At 45.8% G+C, this 14,505-nt stretch overlaps 1 protein-coding gene across 8 annotated transcripts in view; it reads left to right on the top strand.

Annotated features, from left to right (window-relative positions):
• CTCFL (CCCTC-binding factor like) overlaps nt 1-13,519 on the top strand; it is a 32,167-nt gene extending 18,648 nt beyond the window's left edge. For 2 of the 8 annotated variants that reach the window (XM_023231952.1, XM_023231950.1), the window contains 3 exons: nt 1,136-1,318; nt 5,939-6,104; nt 10,763-10,914. In XM_023231952.1, the coding sequence (XP_023087720.1) occupies nt 1,136-1,318; nt 5,939-6,104; nt 10,763-10,914 (501 nt within the window). Of the gene's footprint in view, nt 1-1,135; nt 1,319-2,066; nt 3,188-5,938; nt 6,105-9,065; nt 9,926-10,762; nt 10,915-13,404 lie in introns of those variants that run through there. The other 6 variants (XM_023231946.1, XM_023231951.1, XM_023231955.2 and 3 more) reach the window with 6 other exon arrangements.
• Nucleotides 13,520-14,505: the final 986 nt, after the last annotated feature.

Genomic DNA, 14,505 nt, shown 5'->3' with positions numbered 1-14,505 from the left:
CAGAGGCTCGGAGCACTGCTGGATGCTCCTGGCTGCCGCAGTCCTTGAGAGCGTGGCTCCCAGCAGGGAGAGCCAGAGATGCTGTCCCGAAGGAGGGTGATGAGGTGAAAGCTGTGCGTGGAAGAGGGTGTTCAGTGAATTGGATGAGAGAAAGATGAGAAGAAAGACCATCAGTTAGGCCACTGATAGTAATGCAGAAATGGCCAAATATATGTTTAATCCAAATTATCATCACATTTTAAATAAAACAAAATGTGTGCTTTTGCTTGACTTCATACGTATTTTTGTCCCGATTTCCCAAATTATTTTCTCCTGTCTAAGATAAAATCTCTATTTAGGCCAGGTACAATGGCTCACACCTATAATCCCAGCACTTTGGGAGGCTAACGCAGGAGAATTGCTTGAGGCTAGGCATCTGAGACCAGCCTGGCCAACATAGTGAGACCCTGTCTCTACAAAAAATACAAACTGAGCTGAGCATAGTGGCACACACCCACAGTCCCACCTACTCAGGAGGCTGAGGCAGGAGGATCACTTGGGCCCAGGAGTTTGAGATTGCATTGAGCTATGATTGTTCCATTGTACTCCAGCCTGGGTGACAGAGCGAGACCCTGTCTCAAAAAAAAAAAAAAAATCGGTATTAAGATCTGTTACAACACTATTGGGAAGTAAATGGAAAAATGTTTAGATACTTAACGTACTTGCAACCCCAAAGTCCCATTGAATTTAAACTCTGACATTTGATTTTTAAGTTTGCAGGTTCTATTTGCCCTTTGTAAACTCAGGTAATTGCAAATAGTTGTATAGAAGGAGGACTCCCAGTAATGAGGGGACAAAGGACCATCCTTTCACGCCCTGCGGTTTGTACTCCCACATCTCAACAGGACTGGAGAGCCAGCAAGGACTCCACTGCAAGACTTTTGTCATTTGCTGCTGCTGTATACGAGTTTGTTTCCTAGACGGCCACTTACTGAGAGTGAATGATGCCTTGTTCAGAATGTGTTTGTAGTAATTCTGCTTAATAGTGGACTCATCTTTGGGGAGGGAAATAAAAGATATTGTACGATAAACAATGTCTAATATAGAAAAAAACCCTTTGAACTAGACAAGCTGCTTTCTTCCCCTTCCCTCTTAGGAACGTCATATGACTGCTCACATTCGCACCCACACTGGAGAGAAACCGTTCACCTGCCTTTCCTGCAATAAGTGTTTCCGACAGAAGCAACTTCTAAACGTTCACTTCAGGAAATACCACGATGCAAATTTCATCCCGACCATTTACAGATGCTCCAAGTGTGGCAAAGGCTTTTCCCGCTGGGTAAGCTTACTTAAGTCACAGTAAATCCCCCATGGAAAGATCCCTCTATCTCAGGAGGACAGTGTCACACCAGGAGAGTTTAGACCCGCTTATAGAAACCTGCCAGGACTTCAGGAGCATCTGTCATGCCTTAGGAAAGTGGTTATTAGTTTTTTAAAATCAAAAATTCTTGAAGAATCCTATGAAAGTGTCCTTATCCCCTAAAAAAAAAAAAAAAAAAAAAAAAAGGACAATCCAACACACAAAATCTTACAAATAGTTTTAGAGAGTTATCAGATTCCCCAAAAAATGCCAGCTTTTAGTGTAATATTTTCAAATTGATCCAGTGAACTAGATTTAGGCTACTTGACAGAGAGAATGCAATTTTCACACATTTTTCAGATGTCCCTGGAATAACGTTATTGGTGTCTATAATCCCAGCTACTTGGGAGGCCAAGGCAAGAGGATCACTTGAGGCCAGGAGTTTGAGATCAGCCTGGACAACATAGGGAAACCCCCATCCCTCCAAAAAAATTAGCAGGGTGTGATGGTGCACCCCTGTCGGCCTAGCTGCTCAGGAGGCTGAGACAGGAGGATCACTTGAGCCCAGGAGTTGGAGGCTGCAGTGAGTCACGATCACACCACTGCACTCTGGCCTCAAAGACAGCGTGAGACCCTGTCTCTAAAATAATTTTTTTAATAAAAAAAAAAAAAGCATAGTGCTATTGGTGCTGGGCTAAGGAATACATTTATGGTTTTATTCTTTTAGGTGTTGTATTAGTTATTTATTTCTGCATGACAGATTACCTCAAAATGGAGTGACTTAAAACCACAAACATTTATCACCTGACAGATTCTGTGGGTTGGCTGAACTGTGGTCCTGGCTCAGGGTCACTCCTGAGGCTGCAGTCAGGATGTCCTCCAGGGTTGCATCATCCAGAGGCTGGACTGGGGCCAGAGGATCCGCTTCCAGGACAGCTCTGCCACACAACTGCTGGCACCGGCCTCAGTCCCTTGCCACAGCCCTCTCTGCAGGGCTGCTTGAGTGTCCTCCTGACTCAGAGCAAGTGAGAGAGTGCAAGGAGGAAGCCACGGGGCCTTTTGCAATCTAGTCTTAAAAGCGGCACAGCAGCCAGGTGTGAGGGCTCACACCTGTCATCCCAGTACTTTGGGAGTCCAAGGCAGGCGGATAATTTGAGGCCAGGAGTTCAAGACCAGTCTGGCCAACGTGGTGAAACCCTGTCTCTAAAAAGAAAAAAAAAAACAAAACTAGGCGTGGTGGTGCATGCTTGTAATCCCAGCTACTTGGGAGGCTAGGATGGGAGGATCACTTGAACCCAGGAGACAGAGGTTGCAGTGAGCTGAGATGGCACTACTGGCCTCCAGCCTGGGTGACAGAGTAAGACTCCGTCTCAAAAAAAAAAAAAAAAAAAGTGGCACATTACTTCTAGTCACAAGAAATGAACCATGAAGTCCCACCCACACTCAAGGAGTGGGAAATGAAGTTTCTTTTGAAAGGAACAGCGTCAAAGAAGTTCAGGACATTTAAAAACCACTGCACATGGCTAGCTAGATCCCTGGACCATGTAGGCTTCAGCCTAACTTTATAAAAAGCTTTATAAAAGTTGAATTTCCTGAAGTTGACCATTCTTTTAAATCTTTCTTCTGGAAACAGTAGTGTAGTTGTGTTTTTCTGAGTAGCACAGTGGGGTAGTTCTGGAATGTCAACCGTATTCGTTTAAAATTTCAAATGAAAGCTGTGGCAGTGCTCCCAAACACCACTGCTCATGCTAAAATTGTAAAGAGTTAAAATGAACGAGTAGAATTCTAAAGAGAAGAAACTGCCCTTTGGTGCAAGAAATAAAAATGTAGAGAAAAGAACAAGTCTGCCTCATGCAGTCCCCTCAGAACATAAAATTTCTGAAACTTCTGTTCAAGAAAGCATATTTGGACTTGTATCTAGAACATAAGAACTCTTATAACTCAGTAAATAGACTGTATTTACTGAGTTTTTATTTATTACAGTGAAAAACAGGTAAAGTATCTAGGCCAGGCATGGTGGCTCACGCCTATAATCCCAGCACTTTGGGAGGCCAAGGCAGGTGGATCACAAGGTCAGGAGTTCAAAACCAGCATGGCCAACATGGTGAAACCCTGTCTTTACTGACAATACAAAAATTAGCCAGGTGTGGTGGCACATGCCTGTAATCCTAGCTACTCAGGAGGCTGAGGCAGGAGAATTGCTTGAACCCAGGAGGCGGAGGTTGCAGTGAGCTGAGATCGTGCCACTGCACTCCAGCCTGGGCGACAGAGCGAGACTGTCTCAGGAAAAAAACAAAACAAAACAGGTAAAGTATCTAAATAGACCTTTCTCCAAAGAAGACATACAGGTGGCCAGTAAGCACAGCGTCATTAATCACCAGGGCAATGCAAATCAGTTTCTGCCACGACTTCTTGAGTCTGCCCTTGTATCACAGAAGCAGCTGTGGATGCAGTGTGTAAGTGAATAGACGTGGCTGTGTTGCAGTAACACCTGCTTTCACAAACAGTTGGCAGCCAGATTTGACCCACTGGTTGTCGTTTGCCAACCCCAGTGTCTAAGCATAAAATGGAAGAAGTTTAAACAACCTGTTACATCACCTCCATTATGTGTAAATTCTTCCTCCTTCCATCATAAACGCAGACAGTCCTGCTACACAGTGAGAAAGTCAAAATGGGAATCAGGCGGGATGTTTCGTGTAATTTGCAAATTTAAACACCTGTTACCAGTTTTTTACTTTTGCCTGGGACCTTTTCAAAAAGTGAAAATTTTCTCACTTAAGGTTATCCTAAGTGTTTGTTAGATGAGAATATGTCACAAATAGGCTTGACTAGGGGAAGTCTTTGACTTTTATTCCTGAATATTGTATACAGTTTCATAACTGCCACCTGTGACCTCTGCTCAGTAGCTTCAAGAGAGAAGCTAACAGAAAAGTAAAATCCTTATGGTATGTAGTTGATGGTTATAAAATTGACTGATGTATTGAATTTTTGGTTCAATATCGATCATCACTTTAGAGAGTAGAAACATTCTAGAGAAATAAATTTTGTCTTCTCATTGATTTCTGTTATTAAAAAAATACTTAAAGCAAGCCAGCATTTGGCTAGACCTAAACACAACAGAAAGGGTCACCTTTAAAAAGTCATCATTTTTGCACAAGATTATCAAAGATCCATGATACCCCCAGTTTTCCCAAAGCCTGTCTCTTTACCTGTGCATTTTTCAGTGCATGTGGGGAAGCCGACTCTTGTAGAACCAAACTGGGGTCTGCTTGCCTGGTGCAGTAAGACCGGATATCCACACCGCTGTTTGCAGCAGGAGAAAGGAAGGTGTTGATTTGCAGGGTGCCAAGCAAGCAGAAGCTACAGACAAAATCATAAATCAGTGCATGGAGGATACCTTGCCCTAAAAGAGCAGGATATCTTGCAGCAGAGGCTTACAGGCTGTAGGTAGATTCAGAGACTCTGGTTTGCAATTGGTTAAGGAAGAGAAGTTTTGTTTATAATTTTCGGAAAAGAATGTTAGCTCTGGTTCATGGGGCATGACCTCCTCCAGGCCTCTCAGGAGGAAATTAACAGCAAAATTAGAACAAATTTAGCAGTGGTCAGATTTCAGCCCCCAGGTCCCCCTTGTCTTAGGTCTCCCTGCCGGTGGGCCTGCTTGGTAAAGAGCCAGGGTTCTAAAAAACAACTCAGGGACGGATGTTAAGATGTTATCTTGGCCAGGTGCAGTGGCTCACGCCTATAATCCCAGCACTTTGGGAAGCCAAGGCAGGTGGATCACTTGAGGTCAGGCGTTTGAGTCCAGCCTGGCCAGGATGATGAAACCCTGTCTCTACTAAAAATACAAAAATTAGCTGGGCATGGTGGCACTCGCCTGTAGTCCCAGCTACTCGGGAGGCTGAGGCAGGAGAATTGCTTGAACCTGGAAGGTAGAGGTTGCGGTGAGCCGAGACCGCGCCACTGCACTTCAGCCTGGGTGACAGAGCAAGACTCAATCTCAAAAAAAAAAAAAAAAAGAAAAATCTCAGGTTTCTGTAAGGGAACCAAACATCCTGAGTCTAGCTTCCTCGGCTATTGTTTTAGGTTCCTATTACCTTTTCTTTTCTTTTCTTTTTTTTTTTTTTTTTTGAGATAGGTTCTCATTCTGTGACTCAGGCTGAAGTGCAGTGGTGCAGTCACAGCTCACTGCAGCCTCGACCTCCTGGGCTAAAGCGATCCACCTCAGCCTCATGAGTAGCTGGGATCTCAGGGCGCATGCCACCACAGCTGGCTGATTTTTTATGTTTTATCTTTTGTAGAGCTGGGGTCTCACTGTTGTTGCCCAGGCTGGTCTTGAACTCCTGGGCTCAAGCTACCCTCCCCTTTGGCCTCCTGAAGTACTGGGATTACATAGGTGGGTCACAGTGCCTGGCCTCCTTTTACCTTCTTACTTATCAAGTTGCTTGTTTACTTCTTAGGGCTAGTGAGGTGCGTGGAATTTCCTTCGAAAGAACTCAGGATTTTCCTTTATTTCCATGCTTGGAGGTCCCCACAGGCCCCCGAGAGGGGTCCCTGCCCCATTTCACTCACCTTATGTATTCCGTGTCAATTCTCTGACAGAGTAACATGCACAGACATTCAGAGAAGTGTGGCTCAGAGGAAGCAAAGTCGGCTGCTTCAGGAAAAGGAAGAAGAACAAGAAAGAGGAAGCAGACCATCCGGAGGGAAGCCACGAAGGGTCAGAAGGAAGCTGCGAAGGGATGGAAGGAAGCCGCAAATGGAGACGGTACTGATTTTACACAGATTTGTTTTTACTGCGTCCGTGGTTTTCTGGTTGTAGCTATCCTGGGTGCTGAGTGTTCCTGTCCAGGATGTGTCCAGAGCCCCTATTTGTCCACCAGTCGGTCCTGAGAGGTGGCTTGTGCGAGATCTCTCAGAATGGCAGTGAGCATAGCGTGAGAAAGTCAGTGTGAGAGCCTCACGCAGGTCCACTTGTGACCCTTCTTCCATCACGTTGGACTGTTACCTGCAGCTTACGGGGACTGTCCTGGGCTGGTACAATAGATGACCACAAGCTGGGTGACTTGGGACAATAGAAATTGATTTTCAAATAGCTCTAGAGGCCAGAAATCCTCAGTCCAAGTGTGGGCAGGGCCTCCCTCCCTCTGGGGACCTAGAGGAGGATCCCTCCTGGCCTCTTGCAGCTCTGGTGGCTCCAGCGTTCCTCGCTTTGTGGCCACGTCCTCCAGTCTCTGCCTCTGTCTTTTCATAGCTCTGTCCTCTCTTCTGTGTCTGGGCCCTCTCTCTTGCCTCTTACAAAGACATTTTTCATTTAGGATTCAGGATTTCTTTTGAAAAAAGGAGGTCAGGTATGGGGCTTAGGATGTGGATATATCGTTTTAGGGGCCTCTATCCTGCCCCCACAGCCATCACAGTCTCCGTCCTCTGGCCTCTGGGAGCTGAAGTGAGTTCTCAGGTTGGCCAAAGCTGGGCCCTGTCCTGTGTGTCCTGTGAATGGCTCTGCTGTCAGAGGGACCGACCTGACACCTGCACAGGCAAACACCCGCTCTGTTTACTATCTCCGTTCCTTTCCTGTGAGAACCTTAGAACCATAGATGTCTGGAAACTGTCCAACCTTACAGCACAAGCATATGCCCCACGTTCTGATTCCAGACTCAGTCCCTGCCTTGCAAATGTTCCCACAGATGATGGTTGCCCTCCACCTGCCTTCCCTCAAGAGTTACCAGATCAGATAGAGGATGCCCAGCTCAATCTGAATTTCAGACACACAGTGAATCATTGTTTAAACGTGTCCCATCACTATTGGGCATATACCTATACTAAAAAAAAATGTTCAACATGTATCTGAAACTCAAGTAGAAGCGGGCATCTTATAGTCCTTCCCGTTCCCTCTGTGCGGAGTTGGTTCTGGGGCCCTGGTTCCAGTCACTCTGTCCACAGGCCGCACTCCCCCGCTCTTTCTCTGTGTCTCACCACCTGGCAAAGCCCTAAGCCTGGGTGCGCCCCAGGCCTGCCTTTCCCATGCCTGCATCACGCAGCCAGGCCCTGCCTGAGGGGTCCCAGGCAGTGCCTAGTCGCTCAGCTCAGCTGGAACTCTTCAGAATTGTGCATGCTGCCCGTCCGCGGAGCACCCTCCTTTCTCCTCCAGGCGTCAGCAGTTACCACTGAGAGCTCACAGAGTGCCTTCTTACCCTGACCACAGCCCTCTGCAGGGGACACTGTCATCCATCTGGCAGGGAGAGAGCTGCATCGCAGGGTGGGGACGAGCCTGCCTGGGTGCCCAGAGCCCTCATTCTGAACCTCAATACCAACAACTTTCCCACTGATTTCCAATGAGCACCTTCATCCCAAACTCCCAGCCCCTGCCTCCCCCCTCTGGGTGGAGGCCTCGCTGACTCTGCACCAGCAGATGGGCCCTGCTGCCCGCTGCCCTGGCATTCCTGTGTCGTCCCACTCCCAGCTGGAGTTCCCGCCATCCTCTGCCAGCTCCTGGGGCTTCTCCATCCGGCCCCACAGGGCACAGGGCTGTCCACAGTGCTCATCGGGTCAGATCAGAAGAAAAACCAGTGTCCCACTGATGGGTATCAAGTAGTGAATGCAGCCTGGATTCCATTTGGATTCCTTGATACCAATGATGTTGTAAAATACCATTTTTCGTATTTTTTTAATGGAGGAAGGGGCTGATGGAGGAGCCACCTTTCCCATCCAAGTCCCCATCTGACTCTGAGTCTGGAACCCACCCCTCCGATCAGCTTTATGTCCCCCACCCACCCTCCTCAGCCAGCTCACCCCTGCTGGCCCGCTCTTTCCTATCAGCCTTGAACATGCTCCATGTCTTCAGGAAAATAAAAGCACTTCGCGCGAGCACCCCCCGGTCCTGTGCTGCCGCTCCCGTGCACTTCACCCTTATTTGGTTCTTTAATAAGTGTCAGACTCCCACATGCAGCGCACTGCAGGCTCCCCCCGGGTGGGCATGGCCCATCGGTCCGTCCCCAGCTCCTGGCACTAGGCCTGACCTTAGCAGTGCTCGTTAAGGCACTACTTGTTGAATAAACCAGTGAATAATAAGCACAGTCCTTTATTGGAGAAGACAGACGGGTGAAATTTGACCCACAATTCGTCAGCCCGCATTGTAGAAACCCAAGGCCAGGCTACTGGCCGCCTGAGCTCTGAGTTTAAGTCCGATCCTAAAAGGTCCGTGGAGAAACGTGACTTCCCCACTCATTCGGCTCCTAACGGGTCCTTCTGCAGCTCGCCTCATCTTGACACCTAAAGACGCCTAAATGCGGTGGCGTTTTCTTGTTGTTAATTATCTCTTAAATGAAACCTCTGGAAGGCCAAATGGTTTGGAGTGAATTTTGAACATGTCACCCTCAGTTGGTGACATTTTTGCTGTGGAGAAGAGTTGAGAAGGCTCTTATCAGCTTAAAAACTGATGATAGGAATTGGACATATACAAACTTTTTTCATATTTTTGATGGTCAGCGGTCATATCCAAAGCAAGTGTGAATTAAGGCAAATAACCTGGCGAAAAGCATGACTTAATTTGCATTTCAGGGTCTTTGTAGCCTGTGTTATCCAGATAATTGTCTCGCTTCTGTGTCTGCTCTACCGGTACACCAGCATGCAGCACCTCTCCAGTTCATCGATAGATCTCGACGGGTGACTCTGATGGCACCAGTTTTTGTTTTTGTTTTTTAAGACAGAGTTTCACTTTATAGCCCAGGTGTGATCTCGGCTCACCGCAACCTCTGCCTCTTGGGTTCAAGTGATTCTCATGCCTCAGTCTCCCAAGGAGCTGGGATTACAGGTGCCTGCCACCACGCCTGGCTAATTGTTCTGTTATTTTTAGTAGAGACAGGGTTTCACCATGTCTCAAACTCGTGACCTCAAGTAATCTGCCCACCTTGGCCTCCCAAAGTGCTGGGATTACAGGCATGAGCCACCGTGCCTGGCCTGATGGCACCAGTTTTGTGGTCTCAGTGTTTCTTTTCATATCTAAGAACTGGGTCTCCTTGTCCCCCTCCACCTACCCCAAAAAAAAGTACTTCAAGGAAGCATGGACAAAAATGTCCTCAGACAGCTTAGAACTAACATGAGGCAATCACGTTCTTCAGTGTGGCGCTCTGTGGATGTTTGGGGAAGTAATTTGGAAAATGAGTGGAGAGCAGGGCTCCCCAGCCCCTAGTCCATGGACCTGTGGGCTATTGGGAACTGGGCCTCACAGCAGGAGGTGAGCAGGGGGTGAGGGAGTGAAGCTTTGTCTGTATTTACAGCCGCTCCCCATCGCGCAAATCGCCTCCCCAGCTCCGCCTCCTGTCAGATCAGTGGCAGCGTTAGGTTCTCATAAGAGTGCGAACCCTGTTGTGAACTACACGTGCAAGGGATTTAGGCTGCACACTCGTTATAAGAATCTAATACCCGACGATCTCTCACTGTCTCCCATCCCCCCAAAAGGGACTGTCTGGTTGCAGGAAAACAAGCTTAGGGCTCCCACTGATTCTACATTATGGTGAGTTGTATAATTATTTCATTATATATCACAATGTAATAATAAAAATAAAGTACCTAATAAATGTAGTGCGCTTGAACCATCCCCACACCAACCCCACCCCCCCAACCAGTCCATGGAAAAATTGCCTTCCACAAAGCTGGTCCCTGGTACTGAGAAGGTTGGGCACAGTAGAGGGTTGGATATAGGTTGGTTCACAGTGGACTGTTTCAAAGCCACTAAGTTGTGCACACTGGCTCCTGAGCTGCTGGAGGGGAAGCAGATTGTGGATACACACCTGGCGTTGGCTCCAGCATCCCTAGCAGGACGCGCAACCCAGAATCAGTACTCAGGATATGTCGGTTGGCCAAAGGGACTAATCTCTTGCAGGCAGCTGGCTTTCTTCGTGTAGGCAGCGTCATGCCATGGGTACTGAGACAAGACTTAGGTGAGCAGCTCAGCCACGATATAAATCTCTAAGATCCGCCTCGATATAAAGCTGTAAGATCCACGTTCACCTACAGCAGCTGATGCCAGCTGGGAGTGACTATGACCCCCCTTGTCACCTTTAGGGGACACTGGCAATGTCTGGAGACATTTTTATGGTTTTTGCAGCTGGAGAGGAGGGTGATACTGGCATCTAGTGGTAGAGGCCAGGATCGCTGCTAACATCCTGCAGTGCCCAGAACAGCGCCCTGCCCCCAGCAGACAGCTCTCTGACCCCAAACGTCTGTAGTGCTGAGGCTGAGAGGCCCTGACTTCAGGCAGTAGTTGAGATCAGAATAGTACCATCTTATCCATTAGATCGTTTTCTAACATGCTCGCTGCTGCGTTCAAATTTAAGTGATAGTTTCCAAAATATATTTGCACAGTTTATAAATTCCAATTCCTTGACTTTCTGATAAATTTGCTCATCCTGGACTTTTTTCAAGAAGCTGCTGCTGAGGAGGCTTCCACCCCGAAGCGAGAACAGTTCCCAGGAGAGGTGCTTCCTGGCGCCTGCGGAGAAACCACAGCCAGAGTCAAAGAGGACGTGGATGAAGGCGTGACCTGTGAAATGCTCCTCAACATGATGGATAAGTGAGAGGGATTCAGGTTGCATGTTCACTGCCCATAATTCCTAAAGCAAGTTAGAAGTTTTTAGCATTTTAGGCGTGAAGTGCTCCTCCACGTGATGGATAGGTGAGAGTCAGGTTGCATGTTCTGTCTCTAATCCCTAAAGCAAGTTAGAAATTTTTAGCATTTTCTTAAGTTCATGACAATGGACGACACAAGTTTGAAGTAGTGTCTAGAATTGTTCTCCTGTTTTTAGCTGGATATTTCAAAGAAACATTGCAGGTATTTTATAAAAGTTTTAAACCTTGAATGAGAGGGTAACACCTCAAACCTATGAATTCATTCACTTGATATTGGCAAGGTGGCCCACAATGAATGAGTAGTGATTTTTGGATATTTCAAAATAGTCTAGACCAGCTAGTGCTTCCACAGTCAAAGCTGGAAATTTTTATGTTGCATTATATACACCCATGATATTTCTAATAGTATGGTTTTAAACGTTAAAGACAAATTTTATATTTTTACACAAATGAATTTTCTACAAAATTTAAAGCTACCGTAATGCTTTTAATTAGTTCCTAAATTCAACAAAAAATGTTTTAATCTTATAAAAAGGAAAACTAAGTAGGAAACGAAAAACTAGATTAGACTAGAAAACAAAGAATAAATCTATTTTACTTTGGTATTATAGGAGCAAGGTTCACCTTTAGATTTTTGTATTCTCTTTTAATTATGTTCCTTGGCAGGTATGAAATTGCCCTGGTTACATTCCATCCTTGCTTATTAGTATTTCACTCCATAACCCTTTTTTCTGCTAACACTACTCTTTTTATATTTTTAAAATAATTGGCAGAGTGAGAAGAAACATAAAATCGGATAATGCAAATGTGTACCTGTAAGGAATCTGTACTTTTTCATAATGCCCAGTGATTAGTGAGGATTTCTGTCTTGCCAACTGACAAGACTTTTCCACCCTCAAGCAGCATGAGAGGTGCCTCTTTAACACTTGAAATTCATTTCTATCTTTATACGGAGCCAGATTTTTCTTCGTTCTTAGTCCAGCAGTTTCTTTTGCTGCGAACCTCTCTCCGCCCCTGTATTTCAAGATCATTGATAGGTCCTAAATTCAAATTCTTTTTTTTTTTTTTTTTTGAGACGGAGTCTCACTCTGTCGCCCAGGCTGGAGTGCAGTGGCCGGATCTCAGCTCACTGCAAGTTCCGCCCCCCGGGTTCACGCCATTCTCCTGCCTCAGCCTCCCGAGTAGCTGGGACTACAGGCGCCCGCCACCTTGCCCGGCTAGTTTTTTGTATTTTTTTTTTTAGTAGAGACGGGGTTTCACCATGTTAGCCAGGATGGTCTCGATCTCCTGACCTCGTGATCCGCCCGTCTCGGCCTCCCAAAATGCTGGGATTACAGGCTTGAGCCACCGCGCCCGGCCCCTAAATTCAAATTCTTAAGATATGGACCTTTTATTGAAAGTATCACAAGTTCAGAAGCACTGTTACACAATGTGAATATGTGGAAATAATTTCCCAGCAGGAAGAGCAATATATTCTCTTTGTACCAGAAAATTAATTTAGTTCAACTCACATGAGATTTAAATTCTGTGGGCTGTAGTATGCCATCATTGTGATTGAATTTTTGCAATGGTTTCTTAATTGTTTTACTGTTATTTAAAGATGTTTTACATAATTCAATAAAATGAAATGACTTAAAATTGCTATATTTGTTATATGTCAGTATTGGTCCTTATAAACGTCTTCTTTGTCTGAAGAGAATGTGGAGAAATTGGAACCTTTTTGCACTGTTGGTGGGGATGTGAAATGGTGCAGCCACTGTGGAAAGCAGTATGGCAGTTTCTCAAAAAAAAAATGAAAATAGAATTAGCATCTGACCCACCAGTCCCACTGCCAGATATACCGTGTACTCAGAAGAACTAAAAGCAGGGTCTCAAAGAGGTATTTGCACACCCATGTTTATAGCAGCATTATCCAAAAATAGTCAAAGATGGAAGCCACCCAAGTTCCATGGACAGGTGAGTGGATAAACAAAATGTGGTATATACATGCGGTGGAATATTATGCAGCCTCAAAAAGGAAGGAGACCCTCACACATGCTGCAACATGGGGAACCGTGAGGACGTTATGCTGAGTGAAATCAGCTAGTCACAAAAGGACAAGTATTATATGATCTCACTTATAGGAGGTATCCAGAGTAGTCAGATTCATAGAGACAGATGGTAAAGTGATGTTTGCCAAGCACTGAGGGGTCAGGGGAGAATGGAGAGTTAGTGTTCAATGGACACAGAGTTTATTTGGGATAAGAAAGAGTTCTGGAGATCAGTCATGGTGATGGCCCCACAACAGTGTGAATCTACCTAATTATTCCACTAAACCATACATTTAAAAATAGTTAAAATGGTAAATTTTATGTCGTATTAGTCCTTTCTCACATGGCTATAAAGATATACCTGAAACTGGGTCATTTATAAAGAAAAGTGCTTTAATTGACTCACAGTTCCGCAGGCTGTACAGGAAGCATGATATTGGCATCGGCCCAGCTTCTGGGGAGGCCTCGGGAAACTTACAGTCGAGGCGGATGGCGAAGGGGGAGTAGGGACGTCACATGGTGAAAGCAGGAGTGAGAGTGGGGAGGTGCCGCACTCTTCTAGGCAACCAGATCCCGTGAGAACTGCCACTGTCATGAGGACAGCAACAAGGGGATGGTGCTAAATCATTCCTAAGAAATCGCCCCCATGATCCAGTCCCCTCCCACCAGGCCCTGCCTCCAACATTGGGGATTAGAATTCAACGTGAGCTTTGACCAGGGACAAATATCCAAACTATATCGTGTATTTTACTATGACCAAATGTATTGTAATTTCAAAAACAGATACCATAAACATGTTTGAAAATGCAAGCCAAGTGGGTATCTAAACACTGTTTTAAATAAATAAATAAAACTCCTAGGCCGGGTGCAGTGGCTCACTCCTGTAATCCCAGCACTTTGGGAGGCTGAGGCAGGTGGATGACCTGAGGTCAGGAGTTTGAGATCAGCTTGGCCAACATGGTAAAATCCCACCTCTATTAAAAATACAAAAATTAGCCAGGTGTGATGGCAGACACCTGAAATCCCAGCTACATGGGGGGCAGCGGAGGCAGGAGAATCACTTGAACCCAGGAGGCAGAGGTTGCAGTGAGCTGAGACTGTGCCACTGCCTTCCAGCCTGGGCAACAGAGTGAGACTCCGTCTCAATATCAAAGCTCCTATAAACACAGTTTTATAAATAGTTGCAGTGTTTCGTGTGTGTAACACCTGTTGAGATGTAAAACAAAATTCAGATGAGATGATCAGTACTTACTCAGTTACATGCGTGACTCTCACCCACACCTAGCAAGAAGGTGAAACACCTGGTCCTCAAGTGCTGTTAGTGCCTTTGATTCCAAAATAGAAGCAGTGACAATAGTGCCCGCAAGAGGGCAGTCGCTTCTGTCTTTTCCAATATTGAGACAGATTCACTATTGGAGACTAAAAGCACGCAAAGTTATAGCAAAGTCTTGGCAATTTTATTAATTCTATGATACAGAAAGAGAAAATGTTTTCCTCACCAAGGAAGAG

The sequence above is a fragment of the Piliocolobus tephrosceles genome, chromosome 20 (assembly GCF_002776525.5).
Source record: "Piliocolobus tephrosceles isolate RC106 chromosome 20, ASM277652v3, whole genome shotgun sequence".
Taxonomy (NCBI): domain Eukaryota; kingdom Metazoa; phylum Chordata; class Mammalia; order Primates; family Cercopithecidae; genus Piliocolobus; species Piliocolobus tephrosceles.
Note: the sequence above shows the minus strand (reverse complement) of the source record. Positions and strands in the feature narration are given on the sequence as shown.